Source organism: Myxocyprinus asiaticus, chromosome 45, assembly GCF_019703515.2.
Source record: "Myxocyprinus asiaticus isolate MX2 ecotype Aquarium Trade chromosome 45, UBuf_Myxa_2, whole genome shotgun sequence".
In the NCBI taxonomy this organism is placed as follows: Eukaryota; Metazoa; Chordata; class Actinopteri; order Cypriniformes; family Catostomidae; genus Myxocyprinus; species Myxocyprinus asiaticus.
This window is the reverse complement of record NC_059388.1, coordinates 30,563,758-30,590,882: the sequence shown is the minus strand read 5'-3', so window position 1 is coordinate 30,590,882 and position 27,125 is coordinate 30,563,758. Positions and strand designations below refer to the sequence as shown.

The following is a 27,125-nucleotide window of genomic DNA, read 5'->3' as shown; positions in this document are numbered from 1 at the left end:
TCCTAATACGATTGGTTTAGCATTCCATGATGATGGACAACGTATTACATTTCATCTAATCCAGGAAAGCTAATGTGTTTTAGCCAGCTACCACATTATGTGCGGTGCACACAGATTCGTGTGGATTATCTAATGATCTATGCATCCCCTTACGTTGTGCGTGGGCTTGTTTTAACAGGAATCCCCTCTTCGAAGTAATGCCCACACGCATTGTAAAGTAGAACTTCTAAGCTTTAAAACAATACCTATTTTGTGTTGGTCAATCATTATTTATTTCTCGGCGGGCCGATGTGTTTTTAGTTACAGAAAACCAAAGCATTATATCATATCTCTGGGGTTTTATAATCCACAGCATTAAACAATTACATAAACAGCACAATAAAACAAAAGACAAATCATGTTTGGAAAAATTTATTTATAAAAATGTTCAAATTGTAATTCCTCTCTCTCTATGCATATATCTTATGGAGAGGATACATTTAATGCACTGGACTTCAAATGTGTGGCCTGAACTACTTGTGTGTGTGTGTAATATATATATATATATATATACATACACACACACACACACACACACACACACACTATATAAACAAAGAAAGAAAAACTGCATCCCTGAGACAATGATTCTCATTACAAACCATTGAAAAGTTTGATACTAAGTAGCTTAAGACAATTCATTTGTAATGTGAGGTACAATTAACTTAAGTAATGGAGCTGAATCACTTGGGCAACTTAAAAGATACACATTCATAGCAATTTTTGAAATGTTAATCTCAAGGCAAAATCAACTTACCTCTTAGTCCAGATGACTGAGAATGAAGAGGATTGGAACACACAATGTAGTTTTTCCACTTCATCAGCAGAGTAACTGGTTGCAAAACCCGCTATAAATATTCCAACAGTAGTCAGAGAACTGCATCGATTTTTAAGTATTACATTACTCTAGAAAAAGACTGCTTTATACATCACAAGTGTACACTTGCTGTGAGCCATCTATACATGAAACCTAAAGATAAACTGACAATTACACTCTTAATATTCGGTAAAGTCAGAACATATGTTTAAGTAAAAAATGTAAGCTATAAGACTTCAAATGGTAAATGTAGTAGTTTTTAACAGCATCCAAGAGATAACGAGTAATTAATCTGGCCTGCATGAACACATATTGTATGAACCTGAAGCACATGCACAAAGCAAGGTAAAACATGTCATTTTGGGCAATGATGTGTCCATCGCATTAGACACTTTGAAATCCAATTACAAGCATATTTTGAACTGGATTAAGTTACTGTCTTAAAAACAAATAAACAATAAAAATTAAAAAAAGGGGGTGAAACTACAACAGTATTTGAAATAGTGTGACTGGAAAAATTAATGATCAGCATATTTCACAGTTTTGAATTATGTGGTTCCAATTACATAACATTAAGAAAACAATTTTGCTTATTGTTAAACTCAATGCATTTCATTATAACATGCAGACAATTCAAATTGAGTATTTTCTTGATAATCTACAATGTGTTCCCTTCAAAATGCACAGATTAATTGATGTATAATTGGAAAAGGCACTATGGTAAAGTATTTGAAAAGGTGCTAAAGTATCTACAATTTAGGTGTTAGGAATTTAGGTGCATAATTCTGTAAAAATAAAAACAGTAAAATTTGACTAAATGATATGCATCGTTTTGGTCAAATGTCTACATAAAACAATAAGATAGCAGATTAATAAATTCAGTATGAACAAGCAGCAACCCCAATACACACTTTATTACAACACAGGTTCTATTTAATAATCAAGGCATAAGACACTTACAAACATTATAATGGACGAGGGGGGAAGAAGGGAGAAAATATGAAACCAAAAATGTCCTATAAAAACAAATCTGGCTAACTGACAATTTACACATTATAGCAGTCGGAAAGTTGTTTTCTGTGTTTTGAATAGAGCAGGCAAGTAGTTTTCATCAAAAGGCTGAACTTACTTTTAGAACACAGCTACTTTCAAATAAAAAGTACAAAATAAAAAGCTGCAGGGAATTAAGAGTGAGTGTATATATATATATATATATATATAATATTTTACAGAACTCTACTGTAGCGCTGCAGAGTGAAGCCGGAGTCCAGGTGCCTCTGTGTTGAGGGAAGCTGTCGGATGAATCCACGGCGCTCCAGATGTCTCCCCTCCTCCTCTTGCGTTCAGCTGAAATGTGTCAAAATGAAGGTGGCAGTTTGTTTTGGGGCACAATACCCAGAAACACACAGAGCTGTTTTTCCCTCTACATCTACACACGCTCAGACTGTCCCACACATACACAGGCATGCACATGTCACAGTATCAAAAATAAGGGGCAGGTCATTTTGTTTCAAATAAGAACATTGTGACATAATAGGGTAATACTTTAATTTACTTAAAATTTCCAATAATACACAGCACAAAGTTCAAGATATAAAAAGCATCTTATTGCAATTATTATTATTTACATATGAACAATTATGGTAAGGTTATATTTAAGACAAGCCCCTGCAATCATTGTATCAATACAGCGTTAAGAAACACACAGAAGGCATAGGACTGCTTTACGTTATTTACATATAACAACAATGAAGAAATACGGAGTAATGTGAAAATACATAGAATGATCGTAACTCATGCAATCAGAAATTACTACCCGTTTTATAATCAGCTTTGTCATTCCGCACACCCTTACCAATATGTAATTATCTAGTAATTATTGCTCAAAATGTTTAGTCAATATGGTGTTTAGATGCCTGAATGCATTCTAATTACACAACATTTTTAGCTCAGTCAGTGTTTATTCACCCCTGTGTTGTTATAACACCATGACTTTAACACAAAGGGAGAAACTGTGAATAAATGTTGTTCTCAGTGATGTCATACAATGGCAGTTTATGGTGACCACCTCTTCAAGCTTCAAAAGAACACAAAAGTATAATTCAGAAGTCTAATACATTATTCATGAGACTCATGATTGTTATGAAAGCATACGATAAGATTTGGTGAGAAACAACCTGACATCTAATGTATTATTTAGTGAAAATGTTCACTGACCGTTGATCTCCTGCGTGTGTTCATGATAGGGCATGAGAGCAACAGTTCACGCAGCCCCCTCGTGACTTTGGGGCATTCAAGCGAAAACTCGTTTTGTTTATCTAAAAACAGGTCCTCCACAGTGATAGTGACAACAGAACACAACACAGCGAACAGAACTTACTATTCATGTCTGAACAGTTTGTAGTCGAAGAGTTGATACATTTCTATGCCCAGCCTTATGTTGTATTTTTTTTTAAACCGAGTACTCCGAAATCAAACAAAAAGAGGCGGCTACAGGACGCCACAGTCACACTGTGTCCTAAACTGATGGCAAACAACACGAGATAAAAGGTATATTTTCTATGTTAATCAGAGTTTTTGTTCTAACCAGCAGTGACGAGCGATGGTACATTCTATCAATCGCTTGTTTTCTATTTTCGGCATCACGCAGGTAACTCCGTCCGTGGTGAACTGGCACCGGTCCAGTATATTAAAGCCAGCATTGGGGGCCTGGGTATCTCAGCAAGTATTGATGCTGACTACCACCCCTGGAGTTGCGAGTTCGAATCCAGGGTGTGCTGACTGACTCCAGCCAGCTCTCCTTATCAACCAAATTGGCCCGGTTGCTAGGGAGGGTAGAGTCACATGGGGTAACCTCCTTATGGTCACTATAATGTGGTTCTCACTCTCAGTCGTGCGTGGATGCCGCGGAGAATAGCGTGAAGCCTCCACACGCGCTATGTCTCCATGGTAACACGCTCAACAAGCCATGTGATAAGATGCGCGGATTGACTGTCTCAGATGCGGAGGCAACTGGGATTTGTCCTCCGCCACCGACTCAGACTCGGCGAGGCAAGTCACTATGCTTGAGGACTTAGAGCGCATTGGGAATTGGGCTTCCCAAATTGGGGAGAAAAGTGGAGAAAATAAAGAAAAAGAAAAAGCCAGCATCTCATGAGCCGGTTAAAAACTACTTGATTTTGGCTGAGAATGTAAAACCTACTGAATGATTTTGCGGAGGTCTCACTCTCTTCAGGTCTGTCACAAATACTCACCAGTTCAGAATGGAGAAGAGGTGACCGACATTCCCGCCTTCTCAATCTATTCCGGTTTGAATGATTCTAAGGCTGGGCATAGAAATGCAACTATTCTTCGACTACCATCTCTTCAGACATGTTTAGTAAGTTCTGTTTGCTGTGTTGTGTTCTGTTTTCACTATCGTTGTGGAGGACCTGTTTTTAGATAAACATGTTTTCGCTTGAATGCCCCAGTCACGAGGGGGCTGCGTGAACTGTTGCTCTAGTGTCCTATCATGAACACACACAGGAGATCAACGGTCAGTGAACATTTTCACTAAATAATACATTAGATGTCAGTTTGTTTCTCATCAAATCTTATCGTATGCTTTCATAACAATCATGAGTCTCATGGAATAATTTATTAGACTTCTGAATTATACTTTTGTGTTCTTTTGAAGCTTGAAGAGGTGGTCACCATAAACTGCCATTGTATGACATCACTGAGCACAACATTTATTCACAGTTTCTCCCTTTGTGTTAAAGTCATGGGGTTATAACAACACAGGGGTGAATAAACAATGAATGAATTTTCATTTTTGGGTGAACTAATCCTTTAATATCTACCAATAGGTGAAAATTTAACAAAATGTTTGGAGCACAATGAAATGTCATGATGTCAAAATCAAGTCACCCTACAAACTTTAGTAATAAACTGTGGTAATCTACTCATTGTGAACTGCCAAGTAACTTCACAACTTACAATGCTGTGAACATTTCCATTTTTGAATGTGTGTTTATCTTGTACGCTCAAATAACTAAAAACCTCGATTACCCCCGTGCAAAAGAAAAAGGTTATCAAATCAAAATTTCAGAATTCAATGCAGAGAAATACTCATCACAATTATAAAGCTGAAAAGTATCTAAACTGATATTAAATATTTTCCTGTTGTAGAAAAGACAGCGTTCAACTTTTAAAGGAATGGTTCACCCAAATTTGATGATTCTCATCATTTACTCAACCTTTTATGGTCTCAAACATGTATGCCTTCTGCAGAACACACAAAAAAATATATTTTCACAGATGTATAATGTGTGCATGTCCATACAATGCAAGTCAATGGGGTCCAAAACTTTCAAGCTCCAAAATTGACATTAAAAGGCAGCATCCATACGATTTGAGTTTAGTCTAGAGGTCGACCGAGATATCGGATTTACCTATATATCGGCACCAAAAGTCGATAGCTACCAATAGTTTAAAAAAAAATATTCCTTTTTATAAGGTTATAAAAAAAATGAGAAAAGGGGACAAGTCAGTTTTTATTACCGGATCGCTGATGAACTGCTGTTGATGAATTACTGCTCATACAATATTTATTAGCCTATATGGCAATGTTTACTTTATAGTAGATACAGACCGATATATCGGTTTTATACATATATTGGTGATATATAAAATCCTCCATCCGGTGAATATAGGCTATAAAAGCTTAATTTGGTAAATACTTTAATCTAGAGCATTCTAACTGAGCCATTTTCCATTTCAAAATAAGAGTGTATTTGGGGCTTTTTTGTAGTTAAAAGTCCTTATTTTTTTTCAGGTTATTATTTGGATTGAATCTGGAATTTTGTTCATTTTGGACTGTCTGTCCAAATAGTATGGGAAAAATAAGATAATTTAACAGTATAAATCAATTTTAAAAACGATCAGCAGATTAATCGCTATTGGCCTATTCGACCACCTTAGTTATCGCTATCTGCAAAAATCAGTCAGCCTCTACTTTATAGTGTTTATATTGTAATACTTTGTAGATGATTATATGATTGCATGTTATTTTCCTGTATGAGTTTGTGTGAGCTGGGAACACAGACTTTTCAAAGTAAGTCCCCAGTGTATTTCTGGGCTTGTTTACATTCCTGTGTTACGGACCAAACTTTATTTTTGTTTTATGGTTATTATTGGGATTTTGGTTGCAATATGAACTGCTTCTGGGGTTATTTATTTATTTTGGACTCTTTAAGCAGCTAGAAAACTACATTTTTTTATTAAACAACCAACATTCAGTAAATCAATTTTAAAAACGATCGGTTATCTGCCTTTTCCACCAGCTTAGTGATCGCTAGGGTTGCAAAATTCCAGGAATTTTCAAAGTTGGAAACATTCCATGGGAATTAATGGGAATAAACTGGAAATTCTCAAAATTGCAAGTTAGCCTATAACAGGGAACTTAAATGTAGTTGAAAAAAAACAAACATCTTGCAGCATAATCTTGGTTAAAACAACCAGATTTAATGCAAATTCTACCCTGCGCATTCCTCAATCACATGCACACTACTTACTGTAGACTACTTACTACAGCAGGACTATTGAAGCCACACTACTGCACTGAGCCCAAGGACTACATCCAGTCAAGTAAGTTTTGATGACATTACTAGGGTAAATATATTTGATCTATGGTATTAAAGTTTAACTAGCAAATACTAAATCAAAATGTGTTTATACAGTAGCTAGCTAGCCAGTAAATCAGATATGCTAAATGTAAGCTAGCTAACACCATTTCATTGAAAATTTAAGAGGCTAGCTATCATGGTGCTAGCTAGCTCAACTGTGATGCTGTTTCTTCTGCCTTCTGCTAGCCAGTTTTCTGTTATCATACAAGAACGTTGGTTATAGTTTGATTTAGCATGCTGATTGAAGAGTGTTCATCTATTCATCTAGCCTATTTCTATTCATTTGTCCAGCATCATTTGTAAAATATTTTTACCATTCCAGAATATTCCAATTGTTTAGCTAACTATTTATATAGCTGTGCACGGCATTGCATTAGTGTTTTTTTTACAAGCTTGTTTTTCTAATCTTACTCTACAGAACAATGCCACGTGCGCCATCTGATGTGTGGACATATTTCACCTCAGCCAATGTAGAAGGAAAGGCTATGTACATTTGCAAATACTGTGCAAAGACCTATGTTAAGAATGACACAAAGAGGCAGCAGCATATAGCCAAGTGCCCAAAGTTTTTTCCAATATTTCCAAAATCCCCCAGCTTAACTTCCCATGGAAAGTTTACAGAAAATGTTCCGTCCCTTTGCAACCCTAGTTATCGCTATCAGCAAAATCCATTATCGGTTGACCTCTAGTTTTGTCCATGTCTTCTTACCCAAAATGGATAATATCGGATCATAAGGGCGAGTAAATGTTGAGAGAATTATCATTTTTGGGGAATTCTCCTTTAATATTTCTTCCACAAACAGCAATTCCTTTTTGAACCATATAATCAAGTATGCAGGTCAGATGTGTCCACTGCATCTCTGAGAACAAGCAGTCAAACACACAAGGTTTCAATACACTTCAACCATTTAAAGCATTATATGTTTTTATTTTAATGCCATAAAATGGTAGAAACCGTTCTAGCATAATTCACTGCCAAATGAATGAGTTTTGTCAACAGCAAATAGACAACAAAGCTTGATTCTAGTGATTCAGTGGACACTGAAATCAGGGTTGGACAAATAATCCATCAACAAATTTGCCCATCTGTTAGTTAGCCAAGAAAAGTGATAACATGTCTTAGTGCTCAGATTTCATATTACAGCACATTCAAACAAATCTATTTCACATTATGCACGTATATGGGTATCACAGACTATTTTAGTACATTTATTTTTCTGAAACATAAGACATTTTCCATCAAATCTTTAACAGCAGCAAGACGAAAAGTTTCTGCAGTGATTTAAAGGACATTACAGTTCATGTCACAATGCGTAAGTGTTGTGGTTGTACAATCTGTATCCTTAAATGCAATTTGTCCAACCCTGTAATGGCATTTTAGAAAGCACATAACACTGAACAGAGGAAAAGGGATGGGAGGACGTTTTAAACTAGTTCATGAAAAGGCAGTGTCAGGACTATTCTGGAAAAATTACTAACTTCAGAAAAACCTACACAGGCAACCTGAACAGACTGTAATGATTATTACATTTAATTATCCCAACCGATCACATGTAACAACCCCCCGCATGGAAAGAGCAAACGCTTTAAAATACTTAAGTGTGCAGTACATAAGTAAAATTCTCGACATCACACCTGGTCTATAAGAACTGGCTAAAATATAGGAAAGAAAAAAAAAATGTGCATCTGACAGTATTGCAACAAATGTCTTAAATGCATTTCCCCCCCTCAACACTGCCGTCTAAATCAATAATCTAATTCCTGATTAATGCAGCTTACATCACTTATAGTGGCTTAATCTACAGGCGATTAACATGGAAAAAAAAATTAATCATTGGGCATTTTCATTAGCACAAATTTTGAAATTGGCCAAAACTATTTGTAAAGCTTTTCACTTGTTGGAATTACAGTTAAGGGCCCCGATATACTTCCAGAGAAGTTCTGCTGCGTTCTTCGTTCAGGGGTAAAAACAGGTTCGAAACAGCCGAGCAACGGTATACTGTTTGCGAACATTCAGACACCCGCCACACCGCTGTGGGTGACGTTTAGAGGTACATTTAAATATGATGACGGTCAGTAAATTCTTAACTAATCTGATATTAAAATGCGTTAATGATTTTTCACCTCATTCTTAGCCCCTTAGGGACTCCATAGACCTATCTGAAATAGTTTTGCATACACTCTTTACATTAACCATATTTCAACCATGATATTCGTAGTGAAACCATAGTGATAATACAGGAAAACTATGGTAATTTTGTGGGTATCATGGTTTTACCATGCACATACCATAGTTTAATGAAGGTTTTACTATAGTAATATTGTGTTAACACTTTAAAATAGTTACATTTGTTAAGATTAGTTAACATGAACCAACAATGAATAATACTTTTATAGCATTTATTAATCTTGGTTAATGTTCAAGCCAATATTTGACTTTTAAAAGTTATGTTTACATTAATTAATGCACTATGAACTAACAAAAAAAAATATTTTTATTAACTAACATTAACACAGATTAAATACTGTAAAAAATATTTTGTTCATTGTTAGTTAATGATACCGAATGCATTTAATAATGTTAACAAATGTAACCTAATAATAAAGTGCTACCAATATTGTAGACTTTAGGAACCATAGTTTTTGGCAGAAAACATGTTTTATCTACAGTAATATTATAGTATCCGTGATTGATTTAGGCTAACCATTTTTAATTAGGGCCCGAGCACCGATGGTGTGAGGACCCTATTGTTCTTCTAGGCGTTTATTATTTTTTCCTCAAATAAATCGCATTTTTGAGGGCCTAAACACTCAAACTCATGAAACTTTGCACACGCATCAGAAGTGGTGAAAATGTACATCTGATATGGGTTTCAGAATTAGGTGTGGCAAAATGGCTCGATAGCGCCACCTACAAACACTCAACGATGTGCGGTTTACGCTCCGTTTCACCTACATGTACGAAAATCGGTACACATACACTATATTGCCAAAAGTATTTGCTCACCCATCCAAATAATTGAATTCAGGTGTTCCAATCACTTCCATGGCCACAGGTGTATAAAATGAAGCACCTAGGCATGCAGACTGCTTCTACAAACATTTGTGAAAGAATGGGCCGCTCTCAGGAGCACAGTGAATTCCAGCGTGGTACTGTGATAGGATGCCACCTGTGCAACAAGTCCAGTCGTGAAATTTCCTCGCTACTAAATATTCCACAGTCAACTGTCAGTGGTATTATAACAAAGTGGAAGCGATTGGGAATGACAGCAACTCAGCCACGAAGTGGTAGGCCACGTAAAATGACAGAGCGGGGTCAGCGGATGCTGAGGCGCATAGTGCGCAGAGGTCGCCAACTTTCTGCAGAGTCAATCGCTACAGACCTCCAAAGTTCATGTGGCCTTCAGATTAGCTCAAGAACAGTGCGTAGAGAGCTTCATGGAATGGGTTTCCATGGCCGAGCAGCTGCATCCAAGCCATACATCACCAAGTGCAATGCAAAGCGTCGGATGCAGTGGTGTAAAGCACGCCGCCACTGGACTCTAGAGCAGTGGAGACGCGTTCTCTGGAGTGACGAATCACGCTTCTCCATCTGGCAATCTGATGGACGAGTCTGGGTTTGGCGGTTGCCAGGAGAACGGTACTTGTCTGACTGCATTGTGCCAACTGTGAAGTTTGGTGGAGGGGGGATTATGGTGTGGGGTTGTTTTTCAGGAGCTGGGCTTGGCCCCTTAGTTCCAGTGAAAGGAACTCTGAATGCTTCAGCATACCAAGAGATTTTGGACAATTCCATGCTCCCAACTTTGTGGGAACAGTTTGGGGATGGCCCCTTCCTGTTCCAACATGACTGCGCAGCAGTGCACAAAGCAAGGTCCATAAAGACATGGATGAGCGAGTTTGGTGTGGAAGAACTTGACTGGCCTGCACAGAGTCTTGACCTCAACCCGACAGAGCACCTTTGGGATGAATTAGAGCGAAGACTGCGAGCCAGGCCTTCTCGTCCAACATCGGTGTCTGACCTCACAAATGCGCTTCTGGAAGAATGGTCAAAAATTCCCATAAACACACTCCTAAACCTTGTGGAAAGCCTTCCCAGAAGAGTTGAAGCTGTTATAGCTGCAAAGGGTGGGCTGACGTCATATTAAACCCTATGGATTAAGAATGGGATGTCACTTAAGTTCATATGCGTCTAAAGGCAGATGAGCGAATACTTTTGGCAATATAGTGTATGTAACATGCCAATACCTACAAAAGGACCCATGCCCTAAACTCAACAGGAAGTCAGCCATTTAGATTTTTCACTTAAATATTTGCTTAGTTTTTGCCATTTCCAGGCCTCGTACTTAAATGAACTCCTCCTAGAAATTTCATCAGATCTACTTCATATTTGGTTATTCTAATCTAAAGGCCTTGGTGATGTTAAATTGCGAAGCTTTTGAGTTTTCATTGAAGGGCGTGTCCGTGGCGGCCTGACAAAATTCGATATGAAACGAGTCACATTTTTGAGGCCTAAACATGCTCGAAAACTCATGAAACTTTGTACACATCTCAAAAGTGGGGAAAATGTACATCTGACACTGGTTTTAGAATTGTGGCAAAATGGCTCGATAGCGCCACCTACAAAATTTCAACGAAGCAGCCCTCACGCCACATTTCACCTACACGTAAGAAAATCGGTAAGCATGTGTAACGTCAACACATACAAAAAAGTCTCTTAGAACAATATCCTAAACCCAACAGGAAGTCAGCTATTGTGATTTTTCTCTTCAATGTTTGCTCAATTTTTGCCATTTCCAGGCCTCGTACTTGAACGAACTCCTCCTAGAGATTAAATCAGATCAACATCATATTCGGTCAGTCTAATCTAAAGGCCTTGGCGATGCGAAATTGTGAAGCTTTTGAGTTTTCTTTTAACGGCGTGTCCGTGGCAGCCTGACAAAATTCGATGTTTTGCCATGAAACAGGAAGTTGTTATAACTTAAACGTAAAATGTCCAATCTACTCTAAACTTTACACGTTTTATAAGAGTCCCGGCCTGAACACTTCTATATGCCAATATTTAGTTATAGTCATAGCGCCACCTACTGGCAACAGGAAATGTCACAGTGTAAAACATGTCATTCCCCTGGCACAGCAGCCCCAACATGTACCAGGATGCGAGGGACCGTTCATCGCTGCGTGCAGATTTAATTATTATATTTTTAGACGGAATCCATGGTTTTTCTACAGTTATATTGTAGTAAATATGAAAAGTAACCATGTTTTGGGGCAGAAAATATGCTTTTAATACAGTATACTGTATCCATATAGTAACCATGATTTTAGATTAGCCATGGTTAATCTTGTGGTTACTATAGTTTAAAAATGAAAATAACATGAAAATTGGTCTTCTGAATTCATGACGCTAATGCGCAAACACTACACGCGGCCATAATATGCGCTGATTACACTGATACTGTAATTTATGATGAGACTGATACTACTGCAAAGAGGTATGTATAAAAGTGTTTGTTTTGCATAATGCAGACAAAAGAATGATATCTTCGGGCAGATGTGTGAATGGGCACTCGAGTAGATTTGATTCCTTTCGTATGACATGCTCTTGAAAAACGTCTCTCCATGAACGATCGTACAGAAGTAAATTTGCACCAGCTCACTAATAAATGCACTACATAAACAGAATTAGCTGTCAGCCTCAAAATAGGTGAAGCTCCAGGCCACACCTACTGATGACATGGACCAATGGCAGTAAGATGTTTTCCTAAAAGTTCGCCCAGGCGAGCCGTTACGAAAATACCGAAACGATCGCACAATTTTGTTCTAAATGACGCCATTCCTTCTTCGATTTCGGAGGAAGTATATCGGGGCCTTGAATAACAATATAACAGACCTGCTGATGCTCTATTACATGGGAATTAGACAACTGATATAATTTTGCACAAAAACAAACAAACAAAAAAAAAACATTTTACCGATTGCTTTATGCATTTACAGTGATTAAATCCATTCATTAAAAAAAAAAACTGCATAATTCTGTTAGTTTAAGGCTAACCATTTTTCATTTATCAATAGAAATTTTTATATTTACAACTTAAACAGTGTATTTATCCAAGTTTTGAAATGTGAATGACCTTATGGTACCATGAACAATATCAACGTGACTTTTACATACAAATTTACAGTACAAATTTTGCCTTTAAGAAACACTTTCATTTAGCAACAGGTGATATGTCAAATCAACTGAGCATGATTTGAGCCAAGGTTATGTAACTTTAAATACGGTTAATGATTATGAAAATATTTATTAAATACCTGTTGCAAATTAAATAATAGCAACCACATAGCCTTAAAAAGCACCATTACAAACATGAGCACACAAGATTACTTAGAACAATAACAAAGTGTTTAAAGTCTCCCTTTTTAAAAAGGCAACATAGCAGTTCTTCTGCATTCACAGCAAAAACACTGGGAGGGTAGTTATTATAGGAAATATTAGTGTGAACCGCATACTAAAAAGTGGAATTTGCCTAGTAAGGCTAAATTCCTGGGTTGCTTCTGTAAATCTTCAGTTAAGCTTTACAAACTTGTTAATGTGAATGGTGAAGAACTGCTACATCTAAAGTAGCAAACAGGACGTAACGGTTAACATAGAAAATAATGTATGGATTTACGTCAACCGAGAAATCTTTTAAAACCAAATAAGAAATGCACCTTGAAAATTTTTATTTACCACTCTGAAAGAATTTGTAAACTGCATTGAGTTCCGTCTTAATACGTGCATCTGTAATATGTCTAACACACAGCAAAATACATTTAGCTTGTTCTGACAGAAAGACGTTCAGAATGTTCTACCAGGAAAAAAAATAAAATTACACAATTTCTAAACTCTGTCGTAAGGCACAACCATGCACATGAAACAACTATACCATGACAATTTAAGAAATTGACAATTTTTTCTTAACCGATGAGAATATGGACCTTCATATTTTTAAATGCCAAATGTGATTAATTTCAAGTCAAGTCAATTTCAACACAATAAGACCAATAAGCATCTTCACACTAGAACACTACCATCATTTCAACAACACACCTGCCTACAGCAATGTCAATGCACAACCTGAATAACATGGTTTATGATGCATTCACTATTGTCTCAATGGGGGTTAAAAATTCACATTCATCAAACAATTAATTTTTCTACACTCATTTATGATTACAAATGGAATTTACATTACATAATGCCCAATCCAAAAAGACAATACATCTTGAATTTCCATTTTTGGGGGGGGGGGCAAAAAACTGGTCAATTAGACAAGTTGTGATAAATAAGCTTGTATTTGCATAAAGCACCAAATCTGCTTTAAGTGACATATTGAATAATGAGGTTTGACCTCATATGAAGAAAATGACCCATAACATTGGCAAAATTAGCTTCAAGAAACTAGAGTACTAGTAGTATAAAAACTAGCAGCAAACCTCAAACTAAATTGACAAATCCTAATGTGCTTGAGCAAGTTACGAAATGCATAATGACTGTTAAAATACAGTGTTTCAATACACAAACCTTTCCATTAAAGTCAAATAGTTTTCAATGAAAAGCACTGGATCATATGCAGATACAAGTGCTGTTTTCTCTAACAGTGCTGGAGTTTATCACTGGTAAACAAGTATACACGTGGTGGGGGGGGATGAATAAAATTTAAGATCAGCTGTAGAAAAACAGACCATGAATAGTCACTTTGTAAGTTAAAGTCTTCACCTTTCCTGAGCACCTACCTGACCTCTGCTGGCTTACATCTAAGTATGGGAGGCGTCGTAATCCTGAAAGAAAGCAGAGACAGACAGAAACAAACAGCATACACACCTTACTCTCCAACTAACGGTGGCGATATTCCCTCTCACGCTCTCTGTCTCTCTCGCGGTCGCGTTCACGATGGCGGTCCCTCTCGCGGCTGCGCTCCCTGTAATAGTCCTCGTGACGGTCTCGGCTGCGAGATTTGTGCCGACGGCTCTTGTCACGAGAACGACTGTGGTCCCTCTCCCTCGACCTTTCCCGTCTGCTAAAAGAAACCATATTAAAAGACATTAAAATGGCATCTGGGAAAATCAAGCGATACAGACATGACATTAGGAAAGAAAACTTGAAATTTAACATCACATTTAAAGTACTCATTACCAGTATATCGAACTATTTGTATGTATAATCATAGACACCAGCAGAATGAGTCCAGACATCAGAATGTTCAGACAAAACAAGTTTTCTTCCAGTTTAGATTGGGGAATTAACTTGCGTTACGTGACTAAAATGGACATGAGTTTTATGGGAGAAGGGTTGGCACTTCTACATTACGGATGTGACAGTTGCGAAAGCAGCACTAACATGAAGGGAAAACCATCCAGAATGCTAAAACTTATAGACTTTGATCTCTGAGACATCTGTATATCCACCAAGGCTGCATGATGGATTGAAACAAGCCTAAAAAACTATATGGCATGAATACTAAACCGCAAAAGGCTGTGTTTTTAAAGTCTACATTCACCACATCAGACAGCGCTGTGCGAGCAAGTGGCGCCCTCTAGCGGAGTAAGTGGAACGCACTGAGCAGTGCAGGGAAGCATTATTAGATGATCTTTATCATATTACAATTCAAATCGCAATGTTTGTCAAAACGATCCCTTCCCAAATGCAGTCTACGAATGCAGTAGAGGTACACCGATATATCGGTTTTACAGATAAATCGGTGCCAATAGTTGCTATTTGGAAATATCGGTTATCGACAAATATCTATCCCAATAGTTTTTGCATTCCTCCGTGTTCCTCTGAAAATTATATTTTTTTAAATATAAGTGAGGGCATGTGAAGAAAAATTTGACTATATAGAAACGTCCCTCGTCACATCTTTTTTCCAACTTCATATTGTGAATAATAATATATAGGCTATAAAAAGCTTAATTTGTTAAATATTAAAGAGCAGTGTAACAGAGCCGAGTCTACATGATTTCAAAATAAGAGTCCCTGGTGTGTTTCAGGCTTGTTTACTGTTAAGTCTCATGTTATGCACCCAATCTTCTTTTCTGATTATTATTAGGATTTTGGTTGAAAAATAAACTAAATCTGGGATTTTATTCATTTTAGACTGGCCTCTACATCTGTGCAGACTAAGAATGTTGCAACATTCTATGAATCGATTTTAATAATGGGTTATCAGCCTTTTCCACCACCTAAGTTAACGTATCGGCAAAATCCAATTTCGGTCGACCCCTAAAATGCAACAGCTTGTAACAAGTAATAGATCAAAGCAAAAGTCAGCGATTTATCTGAATCACTGTGGCAAAAGAACGAGCGGTGGAGGTTTGTGACTCTCAGTATCGATATGATTTGATATGAAGCGCCTGCAATTGTCACATCTGTAATGCATTTTTATAGCTGTATAAAGTAAAAAGTAACCATTTGTTCATCATATGTAACGTTGACATTAGTTAGCTTTGTACAGAAAGTATAAACTAATGAATATTGTTTGAGTGACAAACTTAACCTCTAAAACATTACGGACGTGACAGCGCTAAAACAGCAACGAAGTGTGCATATTTTTCAGATAATATCTTGTCTTTCTGGAAAATGATTACTGTTAACAAAGTGAAACTAAGTCATTTGCCCCTCTTTTCCAAACGTAAAATATGGCTGTTTGAAAATGTTGTTTTAGAAATGGTGCACTCCTCATGTGAGGTGGATAAACAATGCCATTTCCAAAAAACAAATCCATTAAAAGCACTATAATACAGTAAAACAGACCTAAATGAACAATTCAAAAGGGGTTTTGTTCCTTTGCTTTAAACTATATTTTTCCATGGTATGGTTGACTTTTTTGTGGAATTGCCCATTTGCGACACGTAACTTCTGGAATAACAATTAAGTGAAATACTACTCAGCATGAAATAACATAAGGTACTTGATTATTTTGACCAATAATCCAAGTTCTTTATTTTGACAAATTATATTTTTTTGTCATTTGTGATTACTGAATATCTGGAAATCACAATTTTAAAACTCCCTGACATTTCCAGGTTTTCCCATGACCATAAGGATCCGGTCTAAAATCATTGGTTAGTATTTTTCCCATCCCTACATATAGAAGTACATACAGTAAATACAATCCTCCACAGCTGGTCAACAACTAAACACAACAGAATAGAAGTTTACCTGGATACAGACCCGTAGGATTTGGACTCGATTCCATGTAGACAGTCCTGCAGTGAACTGATGAGAACTTTACAGCGGTCATCAGCTGAAACCTTCGACTGCTTAATCAGAGAAATGGCCGTCACAAGAGTCTCTATAGCACTGCCATAATCAGCTGCAAACACACAAGTCACAATTATCAACCGCAGCAATACTAGGGCATTTTAATCACTTTGTGTGGCATTTTAGCCCTGTTTAATACCTGCACTAGCATCTGATACAGCCCTGGAAATGGCACTGCTGGAGATCGCTCTGTTGCGATTCATGATCTCCTCAAACTCTGCTTCGCTCAGAGGAGTGCGAGACGCATCCATGTCCCTACAAGAGAAAAAGAAATTGGGTTGAGCTGCACAAAAGTTAAATGTAGCTCAGCATTAGTCACTGCTGATCACACAAACTGAGTGAGAGAGGCCGTTAGTGCAGAATTACAATCACATCATGTGTTTTAAATTACTGCAGAGATGATGCACACTTGCTCTGTTCGCTAGTACTAACAGTACACATCACACTGTATCACTAACCCTTGATCACTTGTATTGTGTAAGTTCTGGCCAGAGTTTTTCACATCAACCAGCCCATCAACGTTTATCCAGGGCTCAAAGCCACATACTACAGGGCGTCTGAAGTTACTAAAGAAAGGCCAGATGGAAGATTCAAGGTCAGTTTTGGGCTACACCTCCACGTGCCGCAAACAGGTCACAATTCTCCAGTCAACAAGTGTTGTACACAATGTATTAGAGCACACATCCAATACAAAGTGAGTTAACGTGATTTGCCTCAGTCTGAACCTTTAAACTAATTTTTTTTTTTTTTACAGTATTATAGTTCATATAAATAGGGATGCAAAATTCCTGAGAGATCAAAAAGGCGAGAAAGTCAGGAGTATTAACTTACAGAATGATAAACACGGTGTTTGTCTCCTTACCTGCCACCAGGGCCATAATCACGGTCATATGGAGGCGGGCGTCCATACGGGTCGCCGGGTGGTGGGCCCCTGCTGTCGGAAGATGGCATGTTGTTGTTTCCGGGTGGTGGGAAAAAGGCTGGATTGACATGAGGGGCTGGTGGAGGCCCTCCAGGCGGGGGTCCCTGCATGTGAGGGGGTGGTGCGAGGCCAAGAGGGGGCCCTAAGGGACCAGGAGGGCGGGGAGGGAAGGGTCCTGGAGGGGGCGGGCCCTGTTGAGGGGGAGGGGGCCCAGGGGGAGGGCAGAATCCATGTGGGGGCGGGCCAGGAGGCATTGGACCCATTGGAGGTTGTCCAAACTGACCAGGAAACATAACTGGTGGAGGGGGGCGGTCTCCTCTGTTTGGGGGTCCGCCGAGGGGAGGCAGCAGACCCTGACCAGGTGGAGGGGGGCCAGGAGGTCCTGGAGGCCCAGGTGGACCTCCACCGGGAGGACGGGGTGGTCCTTGCATACCTAAAGCAAGCCAAAGTGTTAGTAATCTATAGAAGGGTTGGGCGGTATACTGATAATAAATGGTGCAATATCAGCTTGTTGATAATTTATGTACCATAATCCAGTATAGTGCAAACAGCTTAATTTAACAGGATGTGACCTATTATTAGATGAAATTAATGACAATTTGACAATCAAATTCAAATCCTGATATGGCCAAGTGTGATCACTGAAAAGCAGAAGGATGTCATTTCATTAAATATACAGTCTGCATGCGCTGCACGCTTCAGGATTAACAAGAGGTGCCACTGTGCTCTCTGTTATACTTTAGACACATATACAGGGTTGCTGCAGAGTTTTTAAAATCAAATTTAAGACTAAGACCTTTTTCAAGACCTGAACAAATAAAATTAATACAGTATCCCCATACCAAAACAAACCAACACAATCTCAAAATAAATCATGTATCACGGCACATATTCAGCATGGCCTTAACATTGCTTATCAGTAAAACACAGTGGGATATATGCAAATTGAAAATAAGACATGTTTTCCAAATATATATCACATTAAAATTGGTAGCCTATATTAAATGTTCCTAGTCTTTCCTTACTGTGATGGGGAGGGCTAGACAGGCTACAAGAGTCCAAACTGAATTAAATTCCACAGTCAGTTTACTGTGCAAACAAAATGCCAATAACCAGGGAGAACAAAAATAAATATCCATAGTGTGGAATTTTTACAGCTGAAATACACCGGGACTCTTATTTTGAAATCTGCTGCTCATACAAACAGATAAGGGAAATAAAATGTGCTCTCCTACAATAATCTACAACGCATTACAATATAAACAATTAAAAGAAAGCGTTGTCATATTTCATCAACACCATATCATCATCTTCAACAGTTGATCATTAGTGATCTCTATGGCCTAATGATTGTGAACTGCTCTGTAAAAGCTGGAAACACTAACAAGCCCCCGTGTGCATGAAGAAAATACAACAGTGCCACATTTTCACTCTGAAGGACTCAGCATATGCATTTAATTAAATCGTATACTTTTGTTTGATAATCACATTAGGTCGTATCACGATTCCTCTTTCCGACCCCCAAATTTAAGACCTGTTTAAATGATAATTAACACTTTTGTTGTATAATCCAAGATATTTAAGGGTGTGTTCACACTTGTAGTTTGGTTCTCTTGGTCCAGACCAAAAAAGAAAATGATACATTTAGTCCTGGTTCGCTTAGGGTTCACACTGGCATTTTTAACACCGAACCTAACGATACAAAACCATAAGGCATCAGGAAAAAGTCACAACCTGATTGGACAGCTTTTATGACGTATATTTTATGACAGAACTTGCCGATCATCCAAAACAATGCTGGCTGCTGGGCGAAAAGCACTCGTTAGATTTATATATGTATATATGATGGTATTTTTACCAGCTGAGAACAAACGAGGAGCTCATAAAATGTGTAAAGGAGTCAAAACAGCACCAGGAATCCCTCCGTTGCACACGAATTTTTCCCCTTTTTCTCCCAATTTGGAATGCCCAATTCCCAATGTGCTTTCAAGTCCTCGTGGTCGCGTAGCGATTCACCTCAGTCCGGGTGGCGGAGGATGAATCCCAGTTGCCTCCGCGTCTGAGACTGTCAATCCGCGCATCTTATCACGTGGATTGATGAGCGCGTTGCCACGGAGACATAGCGCGTGGAGGCTTCACGCCATCCACCGCGACAACTACGCTCAACTCACCACGCACCCCACTGAGAACGAACCACATTAAAGGCGACCACAAGGAGGTTACCCCATGTGACTCTACCCTCCCTAGCAACCGGGCCAATTTGGTTGCTTAGGAGACCTGGTTGGAGTCATTCAGCACGCCCTGGGATTCGAACTAGCGAACTCTAGGGGTGGTAGCCAGCGTCTTTTAGAAAGATGCCATCACTAGTATAGATTAGGGTTACCACGACACCAAAATTTTGCCCCGTTACCTCCTGTATCGATACTAAATCGATAATACAGCAACAGAGCCTCAGGTTACTGATGACATTACTCAGAAAAGGACTTGATTAAAATAACTGCATAAAGTCTTGCAGGTACAAATTCTGTGTTTTCCATTTTAATTTTACTGGATTCCATGTTTTATTCCCCAAAAAAAAAAATAAAGACAATTACAATTTTGTTTTTGGTCAAATAAAATGCTGCACCAACAGAGCTTCACAGTATACAGGAAACATTAATTAATAAAATGTCTGCTGATGTTCAGTACACTTGCATTTGTGATATTTCTTATACACAATAATAATGATAATAATAAAACCAATTGTTTTAAAATAATTGTTTTAAGTTGTGTTATTGCTATTTGAACAAAAATTCTATACAGTAGTAATATTTGTCACAGTGATTTTAATTTTATGCATCTAGTTAAACAGAGCTTTTATTTGGCGAGACTTTTAGGGTGTGTTCACACTTGGCAGGTTTGGTTAGATTAAAACAAACTCTGGTGCGATTGTTCTGTTAGTGCGTTTCATTTGAACAAGTGTGAACGCTGCCATCCGAACCTTGGTGCGCACCAAACAAGCGGACCGAGACTGCCTGAATAGTGGGTCTCGGTCCATTTCCAAACGAACTCTGGTGCGGTTCGATGAAAAATGAACACAACATGGACCAAAGATGTCTAAACGGACCAAAAACAGGAAGTCATTTGCCTAATACTGACCTCAAGCATATCTGGTTCTTCTCATCAATGGAGCTATGTTGCCCATTATAGTTCGGTACAGGCGTCAGAACCGCCGTCAGCCGTCCTTGCAGCATATCTTCGTTTGTGTGTGCAACGGAGGAATTCCTGGCGCTGTTTTGACACCTTTACACATTTTATTAGCTCTTCGTTTGTTCTCAGCTGGTAAAAATACCACCATATATACATATATAAATCTAACGAGCGCATTTCACCCAGCAGCCAGCATTGTTTTGGATGTTCGACAAGTTCCGTCATAAAAGCTGTCCAATCAGGTTGTGACTTTACCCTGATGCCTTTTGTTTTGTAGCTTTAGGTTCAGTGTTAAAAATGCCAGTGTCTGGGTAGCTCAGTGGTAAAGACGCTGGCTACCACCCCTGGAGTTCGCTAGTTTGAATCCCAGGGCGTGCTGAGTGACTCCAGCCAGGTCTCCTAAGCAACCAAATTGGCCCGGTTGCTAGGGAGAGTAGAGTCACATGGGGTAACCTCCTCATGGTCACTATAATGTGGTTTGTTCTCGGTGGGACGCGTGTTGAGTTGCGTTTGGTTGCCGCGGTGGATGGCACTGAGATTTGTCCTCCGCCGCCGAGGCGAATCACTACCCGACCACTAGGATTTAAAAGCGCATTGGGAATTGGGCATTCCAAATTTGGAGAAAAATGATGGCATCTTTAGTCACCATGAAATGGTGTTTACAACACATTCGACTTGTTCAATATGACATTTCCAAGGAACACAAAATATTCAACATGGAAAAACAGAGTGGGAATTGATTTGATCTATCCTGAATTGTGAAAAGTGGGCGTTACAAACTCATATATAAAAACACTTTCTAAATAAAAGATGACCTGTGTCAGTGTTTTAATGTGTAGTTGACTTAGGTTTGTTGTGTTTACTGTTGTAATGTTTTATGACGCCATTTGTCCAGGTCCCTCTCGAAAGGGACTAACCTGGTCAAATAAACGGTGTCCCAATAGAGACTTACCTGGAAAGTGTGGTGGAGGTCCACCAGGTCCAATCGGCCCCGGGAAACGGTCTCCTCCTGGACCAGGTGGGCCAGGAAAACGCCCTCGACCCCTGCCAGGAGGGAAACCACTGCGTAGCCCCAAACCTGGGGGCCCGGCCTTACCCTCTCCTGACATCTGCCCCGACTGTGTGCCTGTGTATGAAAACAAATCTTAATATTGCAAAGCGCAAAACACTGGTTTATCTAGAAAAAATAAAGAGTTTTCTTTTGTTAAATGGACAGAAGACATCACGTTCTCACTTTTTCGTGACTGCATCTCAAACTGGCTGAGCGACTGTTTGTTGCATGGGGTGACGATTGGGTTTTGTCCGTGCAGCTCCCGTTTAGACAGCAGATCCATCAACTTCCTTGAAGAAGCATCCGAACCCACACAGACAAGAGCAAACCTGTTAAACACAGAGAAGAGGATAAATGGTCCCAAGCCATGAAATTTCATTATTTTACACATTTTCCTCAATTCATTGATTAATTGGCCAGGCCAATCTATCGGCCTATCACTAATATGGACACCAAATGTTAATGGGGTGTAGGCACAGCTTTGTGTTCACTGACCCTTTAGACTGGCCGTTTGCTCTGTTTTCAAAAAACTTGAGCTCTAACACATCATTGATGCCTATCGAGCGAATCGCATCTGTCAAATCCTCATCTGTGGTCCACTGTAAATGGAGAAAAAACACAAAATGCCCCCAGTCTGAAGCTGAACTCTTTTTTTTTTTTTTTTTGGTTACCATGTTGCGCAAACAGGGCATGTAACCCAAACAGATTCAAATGTATATTTAATTATTTTATACCATACAGGACTAACCCATGTGAGGTTTCCTATGTACAGAGCGATCCTTTTGCCAGTGTAGGTGTAGACGACATTTGGTGGAGCCCCTTTGTTACTCTCAGCGTTCCCTGGTGTAGGCAGGTTATCCAGGTAATCGCGGTCCTCTGGTGCATCCCCATTATTGGCAGATGGTGAGATGACATCATCGTACAGGTCAATCTGCTCATGAACAGGATAATCTGATTCCTGTGACAAGAGAAAAACATGAATCAACTCGGCAGTAAAACATTATTCACACACAATGTCGACAAGCTCTAACATTTGCAATGCAAGCTACCTGCCTGGTCCAAAAAGGCCATTTATGATTAAGCTGCAAAAATATGGAGTTATACTTGTGCCACAATTCTGCGTGCACAAAATTGTAATTTGAGCGCACAAAAATGTTTCTGCATGCGCTAGAGTTGTAGCAGTATACTGGTTTCGCGGTATGAAAATTGACGGTTATCATACCATGTACATTTGCTTATCTACGGTATTGAGAAAAAAAAAAAATGCAACCGGATGGAGAATCTCACCTGCGCATCTCCTTCCCTCCTCGACTGTCAGTCAGACTCGTCAACTTGCTCCACACACACACGCAGAGGAGAAAATGTCAGAGAGAAGCGAGGCGAGGGGGTCTGACATAAGTGTGTGTGTGTGAGTTAAAGCAGTGTTTCTCAACTGACGGGTCGCAGGTCTATTCGGACTGGGTCATGGACAGCAGGGAAAGAACAATGACATGGTTCTCCCATTGAAGATATTTCGGCAGCTGTCCAAGTAATAGCCTATTTAGGACTGCCGAGGCAGATTTAATGATAATTTTTTATTTATTTTCAAAAGGGAGACTTTTATTTTTACACATACTTCAATTTTAAAAAATGGTTTCAAGTTTCAATTATAATAAAGCGTTTCTTCAACCAAAAAAACTCCTTTAAGGGTCATTGTAACTGATAATAATAATTGTGTACTACCGTATACCGTGAAACCATGAATCTCATACCGTTGCAACCCTAGCGTGCGCAAGATGATATTTTGAGCGTGCAAAAGTGGGTAGGAGGAGAAAGCAAACTTTATGAATTCTGAACAAATTCACATACAAATAATTAATTTTTAATTTAATTAATTTTAATTTAATTAATTAAATTAAATATATTCAAGCGCAAAACAGATTTTCATTCGCTAAAAATGAATTTATCTTTGCAAGATACATTACAAAATGGAGCTCAAGCACGTGCAAAATAACTTTTCGTGCTCTCAAAATATATCTTGTGTGTGCAGAAAATATTTTGTGAGCTCAAAATATCATATTGCATGTACAGAAAATTTTTGTGCGCTCAATATCATCTTGCACGTACAGAAAAAGTTTGGTGTACTCAAAATATCATATTGCACGTACAGAAAAACATATCGTGCATGCAGAAATTTTTTTGTATCATCTTGCGCGATAAGAATTTTTGTGCACTCAAAATACATCTTTGCGCATGCAGAATTGTGGCACATATATAACTCCATACAAAAACGGCTCATACGGAAATCATCATAACCATGAGCACATTTACATGACCACTAATTAGGATTATTTTCTATGAATTTTCCAAGCATGGACAGCACAATTTTAGAAGTCTTCCATGAGAGTGGAAACTCTACAGGTGGTCGGAGGGGAGGGATCTTAAAATAAGAGGGCTTGGTGACGTCAGCCGAAAAGAAAAGTCGTTTCGAAGGCAGAACAAGTTGATTTTGATGGAATATTACACAGACAAACTTGCGATTTTATTTCGAGTACTTTCGCTAACATGACGTCAGGTAGAAAAGTACAGAATGTAGTAGAACAGACTCCTATAGTAAATACAGAAAATTACATTGATGCCCTAATTTGAACCATTACTTTCGAAATTAATATGCATTTTTAATAAAATCGAAGACCAAACTGTACAAAAATAAGAGTCCTTATAAGAGTCCCTTGTTCTTCAAGAGCTGGTTGAAATCTGAAAAATTGTTGATTATAGATCCTTATTATTGATCTGTTAAGTTGATCAATCGCTAGCGGCCTGCAGGACTTGCGCGAGACAATAAACAACGAACGAGCGCACGCGATAGATTGCATTTCGCGCCACACACACACGCGAAAAATTGCTAATATTAACAATGTATGTAACATTGTCTTAGTGACTAATCATAAATAAACCGGATTACTATTATAACCCTAAATTTGCACGTAAACTCGGCTAGCGCAGCTAGTAGACGCCCCAACTCCCCAGACAGCATTGCATGCTAGCGCGAAGCTGCCTTTAAATGAATATGTGCACATTTAGGAGATTTAATGTGAGGTAAATAGAAGAGTTAAAAGTAAAACCAACCTGATTAAACTCTTCTTCTACATCAGCGTAAATATCGATGTGGTCAACACCGTCCGCCATTTTCAGCTTCCTCCTCCTCCTCCTCCTCTGTGCGTGTGAAGAATAGACGCCAACGCGTGAAGTAAGAAACACCAGCCAAAAACCACCGAGACGCGCCAAACGATTTCAAAATAATGGTCCGAACGTCCGTTTGAATTTTTTTATATATTTATTTTTTAAAATAGGGAGTGATTATCACCAATTACATCACCATCATCAAATAAAAATATTTCTAATAAAATATTAAATAATTACAAAATAATTATAAAATATTATTTATTTTTTTAAGGCTTTTGATTGTGTTTAAACAGTTTAGAAGTAGCATTTTGTAAATATTTTTAAAATAAAACACAAAAATAAAAAAAATAAAAAATACTTTATCAGCACCAAATCATGGATGAATATCTACAGTATTTTCTTTATATATTTATCCATTAGAGTTTTATTAGTTATTGAAGCACGATCTGTCACATTGATCGCTGCAAAAGTTCATGTTTGCATTCATATGTATAATGTTATAAGGCTTTCTTATTTATGATCAGTTTTGAGTGTTACTCTAACAAAGTAATTAATTACTAACTACTAATTACATCTTCTACAGTGTAATTAGTTTACTGTACTAATTACTCTGTCTGAAAAGTAATTGCATTACTTATTACCAATTACTTTCTAAAACCCTGATCAGCCTCAACCAGATGAAAAATACAAGGATAGACATGAAACTGTTCTTTTAATTCTTTCAAATAAATCAAATAAATTATTCATGAACTGGCCAAAGAATTTAAGGGGGCAGCATTATTTATTTAACGCAATTACGTCATAAGTAACTGTAATTAAATTACTGAAAAATTAAAAGTAATCCCTTACTTTACTTTTTTCAATGAAAAAGAAATGTAATTACAGTAATTAATTACTTAGTAATGCATTACACCCAACAATGTTTATTATATTTAATAATAACCCTTAAACGCATACCTCAGGGTCTTCAGAGACCTGGGACCTCATTCTACTCCCTTTACCTCATCCATTTTTTGGAGTTGTGCCCACACCTCTATAGCATTCCTCAATCTATCTCTCATAAATTGTGTAACACCAAAAAAATACAAAATAAATAAATGTCAAAATTGCAACAATTTATTATTATTATAATGGTTTAAGTACCAAAAGTGGTGGTGGCATAGTGGGCTAAAGCACATAACTGGTAATCAGAAGGTTGCTGGTTCAATCCCCACAGCCATCACAATTGTGTCCTTGAGCAAGACACTTAACTCCAGGTTGCTCCAGGGTGATTGTCCCTGTAATAAGTGCACTGTAAATCGCTTTGGATAAAAGCGTCTGCCAAATGCATAAATGTAAATGCAAAAGAATATTGGGTCTTTAGAGACCCGAGGTTTGTAAGGTATGTTTTTTCGCACTTCCATAAATTATATATTTCTTTATGATTATTTCATATCTATTTAAGTTTACTATCACATGATATCTATTTCTTTGTTTATAACAAGAGAAATGAGTACTATATTCATACAAATATATATTATATTACATTGATTTTTTGCACAACAATCAATTATCAACAATGGTGAATTATCAGTATTTTATATGCATGGACACGTACATATTTTACTTGTTATTTCTTACTCAAGGTGGCGCTGGTGTTTCAGTGATTGATTTGATTTACATTTGGCATTGCTAGCTGACATAGAAACAACAATTAAGTAAACTATAGCAAGTGTAACACATGAACAGTATGATATGACCTTTGTCATTTGGGTGTACTGCTGAAATAATGTAAGTTGTGTGTCTATTTAGACTCAATAAGTGTCTAAGAAAATATGTTTGTGTAACTTAGGTGTAGCTGAACTGTAGATTATGTGTAGCTCAATATGTGTTTGACAGCCAGTTTCATCTCATGAAATTTCAGAGTGAAAATAATGAATCTAGATTTGTCCTAATTTGTTGCATTATCTCTTTGAATTATGAAACATAAAACA

General features: G+C 38.0%; 1 protein-coding gene across 6 annotated transcripts; it reads right to left on the bottom strand.

Annotated features, from left to right (window-relative positions):
* Positions 1-395: 395 nt before the first annotated feature.
* Positions 396-25,198, bottom strand: cpsf6 (cleavage and polyadenylation specific factor 6). 6 transcript variants are annotated; one of them, XM_051688961.1, is made up of 11 exons: positions 25,096-25,198; positions 22,736-22,945; positions 22,483-22,586; positions 22,171-22,316; positions 21,889-22,062; positions 17,688-18,180; positions 17,284-17,391; positions 16,965-17,080; positions 16,724-16,877; positions 14,387-14,582; positions 396-2,203 (listed from the first exon to the last, which is right to left on the bottom strand). In XM_051688961.1, the coding sequence occupies exons 1-10, from the start codon at positions 25,153-25,155 to the stop codon at positions 14,399-14,401; spliced, it is 1,749 nt and encodes a 582-aa protein (XP_051544921.1). In that variant the 5' UTR covers positions 25,156-25,198; the 3' UTR covers positions 396-2,203; positions 14,387-14,398. The 6 variants fall into 6 exon arrangements, with proteins under 6 accessions (XP_051544921.1, XP_051544922.1, XP_051544924.1 ...); XM_051688962.1 differs by having other exon boundaries at positions 396-887; XM_051688964.1 differs by having other exon boundaries at positions 16,736-16,877.
* Positions 25,199-27,125: the final 1,927 nt, after the last annotated feature.

Coding starts and splice junctions, on each gene's coding strand:
- cpsf6 (XM_051688961.1), bottom strand. CDS start 25,155: ATGGCGGACGGTGTTGACCACATCGATATTTACGCTGATGTAGAAGAA. Junction 18,181..21,888: donor ACCTCCACCACACTTTCCAG/GTAAGTCTCTAT, acceptor GGCTTGCTTTAG/GTATGCAAGGACCACCCCGT. Junction 17,081..17,283: donor CACAATACAAGTGATCAAGG/GTTAGTGATACA, acceptor TTTCTCTTGTAG/GGACATGGATGCGTCTCGCA.